The sequence below is a fragment of the Malania oleifera genome, chromosome 11 (assembly GCF_029873635.1).
Source record: "Malania oleifera isolate guangnan ecotype guangnan chromosome 11, ASM2987363v1, whole genome shotgun sequence".
Lineage (NCBI taxonomy): Eukaryota > Viridiplantae > Streptophyta > Magnoliopsida > Santalales > Ximeniaceae > Malania > Malania oleifera.
The window spans coordinates 27,053,227-27,071,345 of NC_080427.1; the positions used below are offsets into that span (position 1 = coordinate 27,053,227).

Genomic DNA, 18,119 nt, shown 5'->3' on the forward strand with positions numbered 1-18,119 from the left:
AGGGTCATTTATTTGTGAAAAAGTAATTTTTTTTTTTTCATGTTTAGTTGTTCAAAAATTATAAAAATGCTAAATTATGTTTTTTTTTTCAAATTTCCAAGATATGTATTAAAAAGATAAAAAAATAAAGAATTTCTTTAGTTGCAATTTTTTTTTCATTTTCAAATTTCCAAATAAATATAAAATCACGCCTTGTTTTCTAAATTTTTAAAAATTATAAAAGGCATCACAAATCATAAAAATAATAAAAATAAAATATTTTTCAACTTTTCTATAAAATCACCACCAAAATGCAATGGTTTTGGAATCAAGATGAATAATGACTCTTTCAAAATTGAATCTCCAACATGTTTTGAGACAACTCTTTATTATCCTCTTAAAATCTTAAAAGAAAGAAGAGCAAAAGATATTAACCTCTCATGTGATTTAACGAAACAGGGACCTCTCCTAAGATTTCAAAAATTTCAACGACCTCTCCTAAAATTTGTCAAGAAGACACAAAACTCCTCTTGTATTTTGCAAATAAGATAAGTCATTTGAGTGAAAGTGTATCTCTTTTTGACAAATTTTAGGGAAGGTCTGTGACATTTTTAGAAGGTCAATGAGATTTTTGAAACCTTAGGGAGGTCTCTATCTTTTTATCAAACTCCAGGAAAAGTTGATACCGTTCACCTAGGAAAAAATATTATAATTTTTCAAGAATGGTTTCTTGATTCAATAATAGTATCAAAAGGTGATTACAATTGAATCCTAAGGGGCAAGGGATATTTATCCATATAATTAGGCAAACCACATCTTTTTCCAATGTGGAAGAAAAGAACTATACATAATACCATAAATATCATCTTAATAATTTTAAAAAATGATTGTAGTGTTGAGTGAATATTTTTTTATAATAATAGAACAATTAATTCTTTAATGTTACATCTAAGAGCATGAATTTTAAACCTTGAATTTGAATTTAGATGATGGATTTGAATAAATTTCAATAGAAATTTTTATTACATCTTATCCAAGTCTAATACAGCTCAAAATCCAAGTACTCTCCAAACATGCGGTAATTATATTTTCCTTTTTTTTTTTCCTTAACGTTTTCCAAATTCCAAACTATCCTTAATAATACAATAAAACAAAGCCCACACCAACTGAGCTACACAATGACCCCAACTTATTTATGTGCCCCAACATTTTGGTATCAGCTACATAAGCATGCTGATGAGAGTTCCACTCCCACACCCAAATACACATTTGCCTCTAAGAGCACATACCAAAGGCAAACGAAACATACAAGAAATAAGTGACAAAGGCATCGAGCCACTTGTCTATTATGAAAATGCATTGAATGGATTGTGTGTTGCTATTTGTGGTGACCAAATTTGGCTTGACAACCGACAGCGAGACGATATTCACTGCTGGCCCTGCAAAGAATGTGCAAAATATGCAGTGAAGAGATCAGCAATTGTAATTCCTCATCAAGTAAAATTGAAGGAAGCAAAATAGCAAGATCAGAATATAATATCAGGGAGCGAGGGACAACCAAGAAGCGTTTCTTGTAGCTTTCGACCACCTCTTTCGGATCCACTTTTGTTTTCGTGTAAGCCTCAATCTTGTTCAACTCCTGCATGAGGATTCATACATAAGAAAGAGTGTTGTGCTGATAAATGACTTAACTCGGGATGTGTCATGCGAATCGATAGTGTGTAATCTTTTGATTGGCTTTTTAAGTTACTGTCATATCTAAGGAAGCAATTCCTTAGCTTCAACAATAATTCTTCTCCTCAACACAAGCACAAACCCCAAAAATGCAGATTGAAAAACTTTCCTGGCCCAAATAGCCATGAGAATTAACTCTGTGATAGCTTATACATTATGTTCCAAATTTATAACTAAATTATCAAAGCCGCATTGTGGTAGAAACAACAATATCTATGTAACTTCCAATCCCAAGCTCACAACACAGCATACCCACTTCTTGTCTGTGAAGAGCACCAAGGTTAAGCAACTTCCAATTTAGTTATTCAAGCCAATGGAGAATGTTCCATAAGGTCTATTGATCCATTAAATGGAGAAGCAGTTTGGAGTTAATTATTGGAGTACATAATTATAAGCTTGTGATAAAGATAAATGTACCTCAATCCAAGCTGCCAATTTAGGTCTTCCAGATGTAATGTCATACTTCCACACATCCAACAAGAAGACTTGAAATCTTTCAATGAATGTAACATAAGCTATATCCACCTGTAGATCACATAATATTGCCCATAAAAATGACGAAATGCTTGGATCAAATAACAAATTAAACACTATATCATGTCTTGGAACCTTGTCATTCATTTCAAATTTTCAATATTATAAAATGAACATAACCTCTTGTTTGACAGGGTCTGAAATAGAAATTTATAGCTAGGTTGATTGAAATAAAGTGCAAAATGAATCATTTAGGAATGTCCAGAATGATGCATATCGAGGGTCACTTACCAGACTGAACTGGCCGAGGAAGAAAGGCCCATCATCAAATTTACCAAGGGCATTTTCTAAGTGATCAAAAGCAGCACCTGAATTCAATTTGCAGATTAAAGTCAATCTATATACATATAACTAACATCATCATGTGTTACAGCTTACAAGTTGAAATTCAAAAGCCAACAAATTTGGACTCACCAACTTCATTCACTTTTTCTCCTTTAAATGCGCCAAAAACTGTCTTGATAAATGTGTCTGTGTAGGATAACAACTCTTCACCGAACTCTCTTTTAGCAGAATCCTATAATATTTCAGAGCAATACTCACTGAATTTTTTTATTTACCAAGAGAGAGGGAGAGAGACTAAAAGTTTTAAATCTTACATGAGGGAGGAGTGCAGGCCCTTCAAAATTGCTATCAATGTACTTGATCAAATCTAGACTCTCTCCAATGATTTTGTTGTTGTGTTCCAAAGACGGTACCTATGGCAAAGGAAGAATGCAAATAAATAAGGGAAAAAGGATTTCATGCAGGGCCAGATCTAGGAATTACTCACAAAATGTATACATTACAAAGAAAACTTAGGTTGTGTTTGGGAGCATAAATTTGAAATCTCATATTTAGATTTGTTGGTATAAAGACAAATCTCAACGCAACTTTATAAGTGTGTTTTATCTAAATCAAAGATTAAAAAAATCCAGGCTTCCAAACATGGGTTTATTGTTTCATATACTTTGGGATCTAGATGAGTTTGTTATTGGTTTACAACCAAGTGTTTGGATTGGTTTAACATGTGCGAAGTTTATAGAATCACAGCCAAAGTAGTAATTATCAAACTGTTCACAAAATGATTTCTGAGCTGTTATGAAAATTCCAAATCTTTCCCAGTAAACATCCAGAATAACAGCATATCCCTTCTTATTGCATTACATTTTCTACCAACTCAATCCACTATCATATTTTCCACCGACTACTCCCAACATTCTGACGAATTAAACCTCCCATTTCCCTAGCAGTCCAACCTTTCTCTGAAATAGTTTGAATTAATTTCTGAATTGTGAACCATTCAAGACCAGTTAAATGAAATTCGCAACCAAACTAATTGTATTCTCTATCTTCTGTCAAAGCATGAGCCTAAGAATATTTCCTCAAAATCCTAATTCAAGGCATTTTGTCTGTCCTTAGTTACCCAATATGCAGGTGTTCAACCCGGCCGACACCAGATTAATCCTTAATTATGCAATTCAAAATCTTTCGCATGAGTTGCAAATTGATGCTCAAACTTATTCATATAAAAACAAAAAACATGGGTAAAAATCATACTGTCATTACAATGATACCAGTGTTCATGCCATCTTTTGTGTTAGACCCAAGAATGATCTCTAGAAGCAATATTGAATTCGAAGAACATCACCTTATTTTCAGGGTAAACTTTCTCCTTGTACCAAGCAGGCCTGTTTTGAAGGTTAATTGGAACTAGTTTAATTTTGTCTTGCAGTTCCTGCAGCACAGAAACTCAAAAAGTGAGGTAATTGAAGAACACAGGAAATGGTAGCCGAAGCACTTTACTTCAATACCATTAACGAGGATTTGTCATTGGAAGATTTTGGAATCACCAAAAAAGAGCTTGAAGAGAAGAGTAATGGAGAGAGGTAAAAAATTAAAGAACCTTATAATTCCTGGTAATCCATACACGCTGTGCAAATGGGCATGTGTACGAAATATACAACCTTCAAGAAAAAGAAAAGCCAATTTGGATGCATATCCAAATGAGACAATCACAAGACAGTAAATCCAGGGTTGGGTTCGAAGTAGAGTATTCCAGAGAGAGAGAGATGGGTGAATAAAGAATAATGAACCTTGTAGTTCCATCAAAGAGAGAGGGAGGTTGAGAAGTGGAGTCCAGAGCTGGGGGAAGAACCTCTTCTTGCACGCTCCTGAAACATGTTTGACAAAATGAATGAAGGAGATCACCGTTAACCCACCCGTGATGAAAAAGAAAAACAAGAATTCATTAGCTCCATCAGAATCATAAATCATAAGTTCAAGCCCAATCCTTTAATAACATATTAGCAAATGATTTCAGATGGACAAATTGCAATATTATGGAATCAGGGCAACCAAAAAAAAGACATGCATTTTGTCTTTTGTTTCTCCATGGATTATATTTCTCTGACAAAAAGTGAGGATTTATTAATAAATAAATGGTGGTGTTGCCTTTTTTTTAAAAAATAAAATAAAATAAAATAAAATGAAAAAACCCAAAACAGAGAGAGAGAGAATTGGAGGAACTTACGCAGCAGCCATGGGTGATTAGAGGTAGAGGTACGCGGGTAGGTGTAAGGTATTTTTATTGGGTGATAAGGATCGGAGAGAACAGAAATTTCAGTTCAAATTCTTGGGAGATTGGGAATTGGCAGAGCCCTTATATAGGCGAAGAAGTACTGGTTCTTCATTAGACACTGTGTATGCATCTAAGGCGAAGGCAGTCGACAGCAATTACGCAATTAATCCACTTTACAGGGTGAGGGAAGAAAGAAGAAGACGACAACCCATCCACGTTCTCTCTCTCTCTCTCTCTTGGTGGACGCTTTCACAGCTACGTGCATTCTCTCTGCCATTAATCTATCTCCTTTATTTCTCGTTGACCTCTCGGCATGCCTTGCGCTCAGCAGATGCGTAAGAGACATCTTTGTCTACATTTCCCTTCATTGTCAAGATTACTATTGTGTAAAAACGCCAAACATGCATAACCGAATATTTATATATATTTATGTAAAGGATAAACTCACAATGAATACAGTAAGTAAATAAAATTATAATAAAAATAATGACACCAAAAATTACATGATTCGGTAACACCTACATTCACATAAGCAAACGATAAAAATTCATTATCTTTGTTGTCTAAATTATATGAATAATAAAAAAAAATCCTCTCAAGAATATTCTCAACCAAACTTGGCATCATTGACACACATAATGCATAAAAGCACACTATATACAATGTATTTTATGTATATATAAGCCTCCACGGAAGTTTCCCTCCTGAGACCCAACTGTATCAATGTCTGTTTGTTCAAAATTTGAAATTGGGCTAGACATCTCGAGCCAAACTATCGACTGCTTGGGCCAAACCGTCAACTGTTTCAGATAAAATATAAATTATCTTAAATATGGAGCCAAATAGTCGACCGTTTCAACCAAATAGTCAACTGTTTCCCTATTGCTCCTCAACACATGTAATTTTTCATTATGTCTTCTTCCTTGTTTATGTAATCCATCAAGTACATGAGCCACAAAAACACCAAAATCTCCACCTTGGCGAGTATACATCCCTTAGGAGAAACAGAAAACATGAACCCGCTGCTCCACCTTGAACTTGGGATGTTTGGTTGGGACCGTCTCCCGTCTAGCAATTGGAGACAAACACCAAGTCCAAGCACCACCACTTGAACTTACCAATGACAACTTCAGTTTTTACCATCAACGTAGATATAGTTGTAGGTGCAATACCCTAAGACTGCACCCTAGGCTCCCAACAAGGCCTTCCTACAACAGTAAACTCAAATGCTGCTGCAAGTCTTCTATCACCAAAGCCCCCTACATAGTCTTCAACAAAACTCACAACTGACAGTCCATTATGTTACTTGCCAAAACACCCCATTACATCATCATGAGGGACCTTATTTGACATATCCTAGACATCACATCCCGTCCTTGGGTATCGAGTGGTAGACATTCCATATTGATTCTCCACAGAACCCCCTTGAGACAGCAAATGAAGTCTTCCTACGGTTCCATCCATAAAGCCACCCTAAGATAACACCAATCTCCCTGCAGCCTTGGCCATGCGAATCATCAAACCAAGACCCTTCTTGGTTGTACCCAACACATTCATGTCAAAAACTTTCAACAGAGTTCCCAACTGATTAGCTTCAGTCAAAGCCTTCCCAGCCAATAGCATGTCATTCACACATAACAGATACATCACTCCCTTGCATCCTAGCTATCACCCTCTTTCCAACTGGAAGCCTCACCAACTTACACATCTGGTACGTATGCAATTCTTCCATTCCCTCCACTATAGCTTTTATCCACTTATTTTTTTCCTTTGTCGTGCATTGAAACTTGAAAAATAGTACTGTTGGTAGTAATGAATACATAAAACTCTAGAATGTCAAATTTATACCTAAGTGGTGGCCTAATAGTGCACATGGGCTCACCGTAAACCTGCTGGTCTCTTGAGTAGAAACTCCCTGCAATATGAACAACGTAATCTCTGCATTGAGTCTGTAGCTTTACCTGCATCACATGCCCATTCATATTATGATACAGTTGACCCAAGATAAAACTCCCCGCATTTCTACCTTGAGTATCTAACTCCATTTAAACTACATGTTTGCTACTGCTGCAGTTTCCTGGTATTTGTTTTCCTTCCTTTACCTGAGTACATTGCCCCATGACTTTCTCACCAAAAGTCATGTCCTTGATCACCCCTTTATTTGCCACAGGATCATCCAACTTGCACCCATATTTCTTATACCCTAGAGAGATGTACTGTCCGGACATAATACCAAATCTAGATCTTCCATCACTATAATAGTGCACTAGTGGACTTCCACTTACACCCAAGTAGTCTACTGCAAAACCTGTCTACAATTCACCTACAACTTTCCCATCTAACGATACCTTTGATGATCAGTCACACAAGAAACATGTCATACTCACTGAATTCACCAAGAAGCACTTGTAAGGCAGTATATTACCAGCCCTGCTTACAAAACTTCTTGAATGAAATCAGCGTACTCATTCTTAGTATTTGACCTGAGGATCTCTCTCCTGGTTTGGTTCTCCATCTCAACCACAAGTTAAACCTAGTAAACACATATATCAGGCTTGTGCCACATGAGATAAACCAAGACATTTCGTGATAAACCTACGAAAAATATATGTCTACCCCATGATGCTATCCTTAACGGTCCCCAAAATACATTTTGATTTTGACATTTCCAATAACAAATATTTTGCATGAAATATCATTTCCCATCAAAATACAACCAGCATTAATTGACCTGTAGGCGTTGAACCATTTTCTATTTGTTGTTATATGATAAGAGCACTTGATATCTAGGATCTAAGAATAATCTGTAAGGTACTCTGAACCCGATGAAACACATAGTACATCCCCATCACTGCATTCTGAATCTTCCTCCACTACACTTGTAGATTTCGACAGACCCTCAGACATATATCAGCTTTTCAGTTTTCGCCAAACTGATGTCGAAGAATCCTCATCCATGACATGACACAACACGTCATTAGCCAAACGAAGTCAGATGGTTGATACTGTCGTTGCCCCCAATTCATTCCAAGTCATTTCATCTATGCTATCCAATTGAATTCTGTATAAGACCTTCACCATGCCTTGCTACACCAAAAGATCCTTCACCCTTCTCTGCCACAAATTGAAATTCTCGATTCCATTGGTGTAGGATGGGATAGGACGACCTATGTTATGTGGTTCAACCCTTAGATAAGCATAGCCACTCTAAACACTTTGAATTAAGAATTAAATTTGCTAAACATAAATTGTGACACCCTGATTTTTCATACCATTTTTTTCCAATATAAACATAAATCATGATATCGGCCACGTCAACCACTGATACTATAAATCATAACCCAACTTAGAAAGGGAATCGGGTACACACTCATTATCATATTCACAAACCTAACAGCGCAAGTCATTTATAAATACATACCATAGTGAATACACATACCAAAGTACTAATTCATCCATATATACATGTCTAACATATTCCCAAAAAGAAACACAAAATACTCTAGGGGAATCCTCCCTCCCTAGCTTATAACACTCACCCTGTCTACGCAGGGTATCAGCTCCCCTCTATCTTGGAGCTTTATCATCAGGTCTATCCCAGTTTCCTGAAATATTTAAATGATTGGGTGAGACACATCTTAGTAAGACGGATTAATTATCTATAGTGTGTGGCAGTATTAGATTCATTATATCGTAACATATATTCATTTCAGTGATAATATCTTCTGAGAAAAATATACCAATTCCACATTCATAATCATATAGATATAAAACACAAGCTTGCATAAGCTTTTAATTCCATTTTGAAATTCTTTCACACACAACCCATGTTTACTAGTGGAGTTCTCGAGAATATGAGAGAATACACGCTCATACATGTAACTCTCCTCTGCTCTAATATCGTTTGTATCCTTGCCCAAATAACTCAAGTTTGGTTACAATTAATACTTATCAGGGCACTCACCTTAGGTGGAGTGTTTTACTTCGCTTTAATTATTTATATTATTAACTCATGTTATTCCATTTTCATTTCCATTTCCATTTCCATTTAATTTCCATTCCATTTTTCATTTCACATCTAGCTCATGAGTGTCCTCGGTAACCAATACATCCGCGTTTGTAACTTATGGCTGCCCTGAGGATATTTTTTACGCCATGCTTCACCACATGGTCGAGGTCACTCTCCATACTCCATGCCATGCTTCCCCCCATGGTCAATGTTGTGCGGCCCGAAGGTTGGACATAATCGCGGTTGGCCTACCCAGTTAGATAAAAATAATCATACCATATATCCCACATTTGTAGTATGATTGGCCAGCCTATAGCCTTGATCCGGACTTAAGGGGCAAAACAACTCTACTAAAAAGCTCAATCAACTGCCACGCCACATGCTCCAAGAGTTCGTGTGGTTGCACTATCACCACTAGCAACAGTACCGTGCTCAATATCACAACCCATCATTAGGGTTTCCATAACCATCCATCAGGGTTATCATTACCACATACCCACAATCATTAGACGGTATTGACATTTCATCAATCACATTTCAATATTCATATTTCAATATACACATTTCAGAATTTCACATTTCAATTCTCACAATTCAATATTCATATTACAGAATTTGCATTGCAATATTTTATTCTCATATTCACATTTCAATATTGTAGTATTCACATTATAATATTTCATTTTCAGCATTCCCAACTTATTTCATCATTTCGATGATATTTCATTAAATCAATACTCATTTCATCTTATAATAACATATACGTGTCTCATTCCACTTATTCGCATTTCTCAATAAAACATTTCCATATCTCATATTCATCATTTCTCAGAAGGTACTTATTAGTACATATCATTTTTCATCATCTTTCACATTTCAAATCACATATCTCAATTCACATTTCATAATTTCATATTCTCAATATAAATTAGTTAACCCAATTTCAAATACATTTTAGTATAAATCATATGCCACACAAATTTTCATCTAATAATCATATCATAATAAATTTCAAGTAAAATATCATATTCCTTTTTCTCATATTTCTCAACCAATAATTTCACAGAAGATTGCAATAATTTATTCCCCTTACCTAACTTACTGAGGGGTCCACTACCACCCTAAATGATACGCTCCTCGGTGTTCGTAGCTCAAAAGTCTGAAATTTATTTTCCCAAATTATTCAACACAATCTCCAAAATATAAACATTTAATATTCCCTAAACTCTACATACTCCAAATTAACTTGAAAACTCTAAAATACCCTGGTTTTGGGATGGTGCCCCGGAATCCCAAACTGAAAATCTACTCCTCCTAAGTTGTAGAGAATCTTCCCAGGAATCTCGTGGTGGTTCCTGATCGTTAATCCAAGCTTTAAAGAAGCCAAAATCAGAGAGAAAATGAAGAGGGCTTTGTAGGGTTTTAGGAAGAGAGAGAGAAATTTAGTTTTGTTATAAGAAAAATGAGCTCGCGGGACTTCTTATCTCGCTCATTGCATAGAAAATCATCGATGGTTTTCTGCACTATTCACAAAATTGTCGACGGTTTGGGCTTTAACCTGCCCATTTTTACTATTTTACCTGTTACTAGGCCGCGGTAAAAAGAAAACTATCGACGGTTTTCTGCGGCCCTCACGAAATTGTCGACGATTTGGCTTCCCAAACCGAATTTCCTTCCTTTCTTCAAATTTCTTTTATTTTTATATTTTCTGGGTCTCTACATTCTCCCCTCTTTATAAAATTTTGTCGTCGAAATTTTCCGTCTCTTACATTTCTCATTTTAAAGAAAAATACCACCATTTTATTGATTACCCTTACTTATGGCAGAGGAATACCGTGGTTACATTTACAGTCCTGGGAGATTACAATAATCCAAACAAAACTCTCCCCAAACCATTCTTATCAAAATCAAAACTCTACCTATCCTATACTATACAAATCAAAATGCATACCTTAACTTTGGATCCCACTGAATAGATGTGGGTATTTTTGGCACATATGTCCCTCTAATTCCTAGGAACCTTCCTCTACTGCATGGTTGTGCCACAAAAATTTTACCAGTGGTATGCTTTTCGTACGCAAGTCCTGCCCTTTCCAATCTAAAATCTGCACTAACACTTCCTTATAAGACAAGGCATCACGAAGCTTTAGTGCCTCATATCTGATCACATGGGAGGGATCTAGGACATATTTCCTTAACATGGAAATGTGAAATATGTTGTGAATCCTAATCAAAACCGGTGGTAATGCCAACCTGTAGACAACTGGACCCACTCTTTCAAGAATTTGGAATGGTCCAATATACCTAGGGCTCAGTTTACCCTTTCTCTCAAATCTCATAACTCCTTTCAACAGTGCCACCCTTAGAAACACGTTATCCCCTGTGTCAAACTCTAACTCTCATCGGTGAGTATCTGCATAACTCTTCTTCCGACTCAGTGCTGCACTGATCCTATCCCTAATGAGTCTGACTTTACCCTAAGTTTGCTGTATCAACTTTGGCCTTAATATCTATCTTTCCCCAATTTCATCCCAGCACAATGGGGATCGACATCTCCTACCATATAATGCTTCAAATGGTGCCATCCCAATACTAGCATGATAACTGTTATTATATGAAAATTCAACTAATGGCAAAAACTTAATCCAACTGCCTCCAAAATTCAGTACACATGCACACAGTATATCCTCTAGTATCTGTGTCATCCTCTTTGTATGCCCATATGTTTGAGGATGAAATGTTGTACTGAATGACAACTGAGAACCCATGTCCCCTTGCAAACTCCTCTTGAAATGGGACGTGAACCATAGGTCTCGGTCCAAAACTATGGACATTGGCACGCCATGCATTCTAACTATCTCTTGTATATATAACTCTGTCAGTCTATTTAAGGAGTAATTAACTCTGATAGGTAGAAAACGAGCAGTCTTCTTTAGTTGATCCATGACTACCCAAATGACATTCTGTCTGTGTAGTGCCGACGGTAATTTTGTGACAAAATCCATCGCTATATGTTCCCACTTCCACTCAGGAATATAAAGCGGCTGCAATGACCCCGCCGGTCTCTGAAGCTCAGCTTTCACCTGCTGGCATGTCAAACATTATGCTACAAACTCGGCAATCTCTCTTTTCATACCGCCCCACAAAAAAGACTCCCGAAGAACCCTATACATTTTTGTGCTACTAGGATGTACCGTATATAGGGATCAGTGCACTTCTTCCACTATAACTTTCTTAATCTCAAGGTCAGTAGGTACACATAGCCTGGTATGAAACCTCAAGGCTCCATCATATGAGATACTAAAATCTGCCTCCTGACCATCCTATACCTTCTCTATAAGCTCTACCAACTCTGCATCACTCCTTTGAGCCGCTTTAATTCTTTCCTGTAAAGCCGACTGCAGCATCAAATTGGCAATAAATGCCTGATGATCACCCTCTATGAGTTCTATCCCAAGTCTCTCTAAATCCATCTAAACCGGATGCTAAATCGCCATTGTAGACACTGATGCTCCCACTGATTTTTGGCTCAAAGTATCAGCTACCACATTAGCCTTTCTTGGGTGGTAACTGATGGTACAATCGTAATCTTTAATTAGCTCCAACCATCTCCTCTGGCTCATGTTTAATTCTTTTTGCGTGAAAAAGTATTTTAAACTCTTATGATTCGTGAAAATTTCACACCTACCCCCATAAAGATAATGTCTCCAAATTTTTAGTGTGTATACCACTGTTGCCAACTCCAAATGATGGGTAGGGTAATTCTTCTCATATTCTTTCAACTGTTTGGATACATATGCTATCACTCTCCCCTACTACATCAAAACACAGCCGAGCTCTTTATGCGATGCATCACTGTAAATCTCGAAACCCTTTTCACTTGAAGAAATCCTCAATACTAGTGTAGTGATGAGCCGCTGCTTTAACTCCTGGAAGCTCTGCTCATATCGGTCCATTTGAATTTCACACCTTTCCTGGTCAATTTAGTCAAAGGTCTTGATAATTTAGAAAAACCGTCAACAAACATACTGTAGTATCCAACCAATCCTAGGAAACTTCTAATTTCCTATACATTCTTAGGTCGTACCCAGTCCACTACCGCCTCGATCTTGCCCGAATCTACTGAAATACCACCCTTGATATCACGTGTCCAAGGAAGATAACATTCACACTTCTTGAGTTTCGCATACAATTTTTTTTCTCTCAACACCTGTAGTACTATCCCTAAATGTTCCTCGTACTCGTCCGGGCTCTTTGAATATACCAATATGTCATTAATGAATACTACCACAAACTAGTCCAAATACTGGTGAAAAACTCTGTTCATCAAATCCATAAACACTATAGGTGCATTTGTCAGTCCAAATGACATAACCAAGAATTCGTAATGGCCATACCGAGTCCTAAATGCTGTTTTTAGAACATCTTCTGCTCTAACTTTCACCTAATGATACCCAAGACCATAGATCTATCTTTGAGAAAATTTGTGTCCCCTATAACTGGTCAAATAAATCATCAATGCGGGGAAGCGGGTATTTATTCTTGATAGTCACTTTATTAATTTCTCGGTAGTCGATGCACATTCTCATCAACCCATCTTTCTTTTTCATAAACAATACCGACACTCCCCAGGGTGACGCGCTAGGCCAAATAAATCCCTTGTCTAACAGTTCTTGCAATTGATCCTTTAATTCTTTTAATTCCATCAGTGCCATTCTGTATTATGCTTTTGAAATCGACGTTATTCCCAGTACTAGATCAATAATAAACTCTACCTCATGATAAAGAGATAGTCTCGGCATGTAACGACCCAAAGAATAATGGTATTTAAATAATAAAAAGGGAGAGAAATGGATACAGTAACAGAAGGAGGCAGTCGACGACATCGTACATTAAGAAAATACCCCAATAAATTTATCAGGGCTTCGTCGACGAATACAGGGGATTCGTCGACAAGGGTACAACATGACCTCATCGACGAGGGCGAGCTTCGTCGACGAGAAAATACAGAGAAGGATTTTAGGCCATCTGAAATTCGTTGATGAGGAAGTAAGGTTCGTCGACGAGATGACGTGGCTTGTCGACGAAGGCCGTAGTATAAATAGTGTTTAACTTGGATTTTTACACAGAAATTTCAGCCGAAACTCTCTCTCTCTCTCTCTCTCTCTCTCTCTCTCCTCTATGGCTCCTCCTCCTTCTTTCTTCGATTTTGGCCTCGTCAGTCACCAGATCGACGATTTGAAGCCACCACAATGCTCCTGGAGGAGTTCTCTACAAGTTTGCCGGAGCAAATCGTCGGTGGGACGAAGTTGGAATTCATCTCAAATCCAGGGTAAGGTCTTTTATTCAGTTTTTGGCATTCTGACAGTTGTAGGAAATTATGTAGGCCAAAAACTATTGATATTCTGTTTTAAAAAATGTGGTTTTCAGGGTATTGCATGGAGAACCCTGGGGGTGTAGGACCCATTACAGTAGAGGGATTTTAGCAAAAATCAGGTAAGAGAAATATGTTATGCAAGACAAATTTTACTATGTTTCAGTATAAATTATACGTTTTTATCAGATGATTATTCAAGATAGAAATTTGTACAGTTTATTATTTATGTATAATATGTTTAAAACTTCTATGTGGCTTAAGGATATGGGTATAGTAAAGGAACATGTTGTACAGTATTTTCAGGATATGATTTATAGGATATACAGTCAGTGGTTATATTTTATAGTAATTACAGTACTATGATTATACAATTTTTAGTACCATGATTATACATTTTATAGTACCAGGATTATATAGTTTACAGTACCATGATTATACAGTTTTTAGCACCATGACTTACAGATTACAGTTCAGTTTAGAGATACAGATGATACAGTTACAGTTTATTTCATTGTCATGGTTTATATAGTTATTACAGAATCATGGTAAAACAACTAGTGTATATAGAAATATATAATATAGTATCAGACCCTGTTGGACCATACCATTACAGAGCACGATACCGTAGCTACATACAGTTTACAGAGTGCAACCACCTATTCAGATAATATGTGGTAGTAGGTCGATTGTATAGTGCCCTGACGTAGACATGCTCCCCATCAAATATGGGTTGAGGAGGGCAAATCAGACCAAGGGAGTATAGTGGTTAACCCTAGTCAGCCAATCAGGGTAGATCCCACCTATGGGCGGCACAAACCTCTCATGAGGGGTTAAATCATGACACATAGTTATTCACAGGGAAGTTTTCAGTTATTATTATGTATATACAGATTTATAGAGAAAGAGAATAGACTTATGTACATTAATAGTATTTTGAATAGTAACCTAAAATACTGATATGTTAACATGGAAATGGTGGTGGTTTATATTACTTGTACTGTATTTACAGATCCAGTTATACATGATTTTATAGAAACAAATTTACATAATATTGTAACTCATCTGCCACACATTAGCAATAGCATATTTCGTCTTATTGAGCGTTGGCTTATTTCAATTAATTTAACATTTTTCAGGTGATCCAGATAGGCGAGCAAATCAGGCTCGCAAGTAGAGGGGCTTCAGTACTGCCCTGATATTAAAGTGAGTATTTTTGGTATAGCCTTAGCCAGTTGAGGATATTTCTAGGGAACAGTTATATATGTATATTTTGGAAACAATTTAGCACTCTGGTATTGTATATAATTATATGTGGGTATGTTTATTTGATTTCTACTTCTCGCTGCTTAGGCTGATGATTGGGTATAATCTAGTATGGTATCATAGCATGTTAAATGTTATCGTATAAAAAAAAACCCAGTTAAATAGCAGGTCGTTACACGACAAATCCTCGGGAAATACATCGGGAAAATCCCTCACTATCGAGATGTCTTCTAGCCTCAATTCCCTTTCTGATATTTCTTTCACACATGCCACATATCTTTGACAACCCTCTAGAAACAATCGCCTCCCATGAATGGCGGATAACAACTGTGGTGGAGTGCGCACACAAGACACCATGAATATGTACTCCTGTCCTCCTAGAGGTCCAAACGCTACCTCTCTCTAATTACAATCTATACTGATGTAGTGAGTAGCTAGCCAGTCCATTCCCAGTATCACCTTAAACCCATGCATATCCAAGACCACTAGATTAGCTAATAAAGACCTCCCCTGAATACATACTGGACAGTTTTCGAGTACCTTCTCACATATCCCTACAAACCTTGCTGGTGTAGTCACTGACAAACGGACACCCAACTGCTGTGTTTCTAACCCACAAAATTTAATAAACTCTCGGGCGATAAAAGAATGAGTCACCCTTGAATCAAACAAAGTAGTAGCTGTAAATGACAGAATTGAAACTGCACCTGTCACAACATCTCCCACCACCTCAGCATCCCCTGATGTCAGTGCATAAACTAATGCTGAGGCTATATTCCTCTGTTGTCCTCCTCGTGGTGCCTGACAACCTCCTATGAATGGTTTAGGAACAGGCGTAATTACTTGTGGTGCTCGGAAATCTCTCGCCATATGCCCAGGCTGATGGCACTGATAACATATCACCTCCCTGACCCGACACTTTCCCGGGTGTCTCCTGTAGCATATCGGACAAGAAGGGGGCATTTTCCTATCGGGTGCTGCTCGATCTCCCACTACCTATCTTCTTCCTCCTCTGCTATCCTTCCTCCTCCAATGTCCTCGATTGGACCTTGCCTGAAAATCTGAAGACACGGACCTCTTCCCCTAACTCTATGCTGCAGCGCCCCTCTGAAGGCCACCCTCACTCACTACAACTCTATCCACTACCTTTGCAAATGTATGGGCCCGGAAGCCTATAACCTGCTCAAACAGACTTTGTCTCAAGCCCTCCTTGAACTTCATTGCTTTCTTTTCCTTATCCGGTACCAAATACGGAGTAAATCGAGACAACTCAATGAATCTAGCTGCATACTATTGTACTGTCATCGGTCCCTGCGTCAAGTGTAGAAACTCCGCTGCCTTCGCATTCCTAATGGTAGTAGGAAAGTATCTCTCGAAAAAGATCTCCTTGAAGTAGCTCCACGTCACTGCTACAAGGTCAGGTCTCTGCTTCTCCAACAGTCTCCCTAATCTCCACCATAGCTTTGCCTCCCCTGTCAGCTTAAATGTCGCAAATAGTACTTTCTACTCATCTATACACAGAGGAACTACCAATATATCCTCTATATCCTAGACCCAGTTCTCAGCCATAAATGGGTCAGCTTCTTTAGAGAATGATGGGGGTCTCATAAGCATGAATTGCTCAATCGTGCAACTCCGCTCCCCTGAACCTATAACCATCTCTGCCATCACCTGCTAGGTGACACTACTTTGTACAACATTAGGATCTCCACCACCCATACTGGAAAGCCCTACATCATCACCCCTAGCATGTGCTGTGACAACCCAAATAATAATGAGATTTAAATAATAAAGAGGAAGGGAAATGGAAACAGTAACAGAAGGAGGAAGTTGGCGACATTGCACTTTGAAAAAAATAATTGAGGGAAATTATCAGGGCCTCATCGACGAACACAGGGGATTCGTTGACGAGGGTATAAGAGAACCTCGTCGATGAAGATAAGATTCTTCGACGAGAAAATACCGAGAGAGGTTTTGTTCCGTCTAAATTTCTTCGACAAGGAGTGGATTTCGTTGACGAAATTATTAAAGGACTCGTCGACGAGATGACGTGGCTCGTCGATGAATCCAGCCCTATAAATAGTGAAAAACTCATATTTTTTATGAAATTCAACGCGGAAACTCCCTCCCTTTCCTCCCTTCGGCTCCTTCCTCTTCTCTATTCGATTTCGGGCCAAATTTTCGCCGGTTCAAGGATTTGAAGCCACCACAACACTCCTGGGGAAGTTCTCTCCAAATCTGCCAGAGCGAATCGTCGATGGAACTCTGTTGGAAATCATCCCTGAGTTGAGGTAAGGCTTTTTATGCCAAATTTGATCCTACTATAGCTATAGGAAATGATATTCACATGAAAAATACTAAAGTTTAGTACATGAAGTTTTCATTTTCAGGGTATTGATCAGGAAATCCTACGGGTGTGAGTTCAAAATTTATAGGGGCTTTTCTCAGTAGCCAGGTAAGGGAATAAACTAAAATAGTTATTTTTCATGCAAATTATTACTATTTATGAGAAAAGTTATTTTCAAGAAAGCATGTATTATATCTGTATATTACGAAGGAAATGCACGTTTGGGAAAATACTGCTATTATGTTGAAATGTATGTATATATATATATGAGATGCAAGAAATTATGATTTTTAGAATACAATGTATGGTTTTATAC

The 18,119-nt window shown here is 37.5% G+C and overlaps 1 protein-coding gene across 2 annotated transcripts; it reads right to left on the reverse strand.

The window, feature by feature from the left end:
* Window positions 1-973: 973 nt before the first annotated feature.
* LOC131167903 (glutathione S-transferase L3-like) lies at window positions 974-5,200 on the reverse strand. Of its 2 annotated transcripts, XM_058126967.1 has the most exons (10): window positions 4,760-5,200; window positions 4,323-4,400; window positions 4,133-4,193; window positions 3,878-3,964; window positions 2,847-2,945; window positions 2,662-2,764; window positions 2,479-2,555; window positions 2,131-2,238; window positions 1,538-1,618; window positions 974-1,418 (listed from the first exon to the last, which is right to left on the reverse strand). In XM_058126967.1, exons 1-10 carry the CDS (start codon window positions 4,768-4,770, stop codon window positions 1,407-1,409), a joined length of 717 nt encoding a protein of 238 aa, XP_057982950.1. In that variant the 5' UTR covers window positions 4,771-5,200; the 3' UTR covers window positions 974-1,406. The 2 variants fall into 2 exon arrangements, with proteins under 2 accessions (XP_057982950.1, XP_057982949.1); XM_058126966.1 differs by having other exon boundaries at window positions 974-1,618; window positions 4,760-5,191.
* Window positions 5,201-18,119: the final 12,919 nt, after the last annotated feature.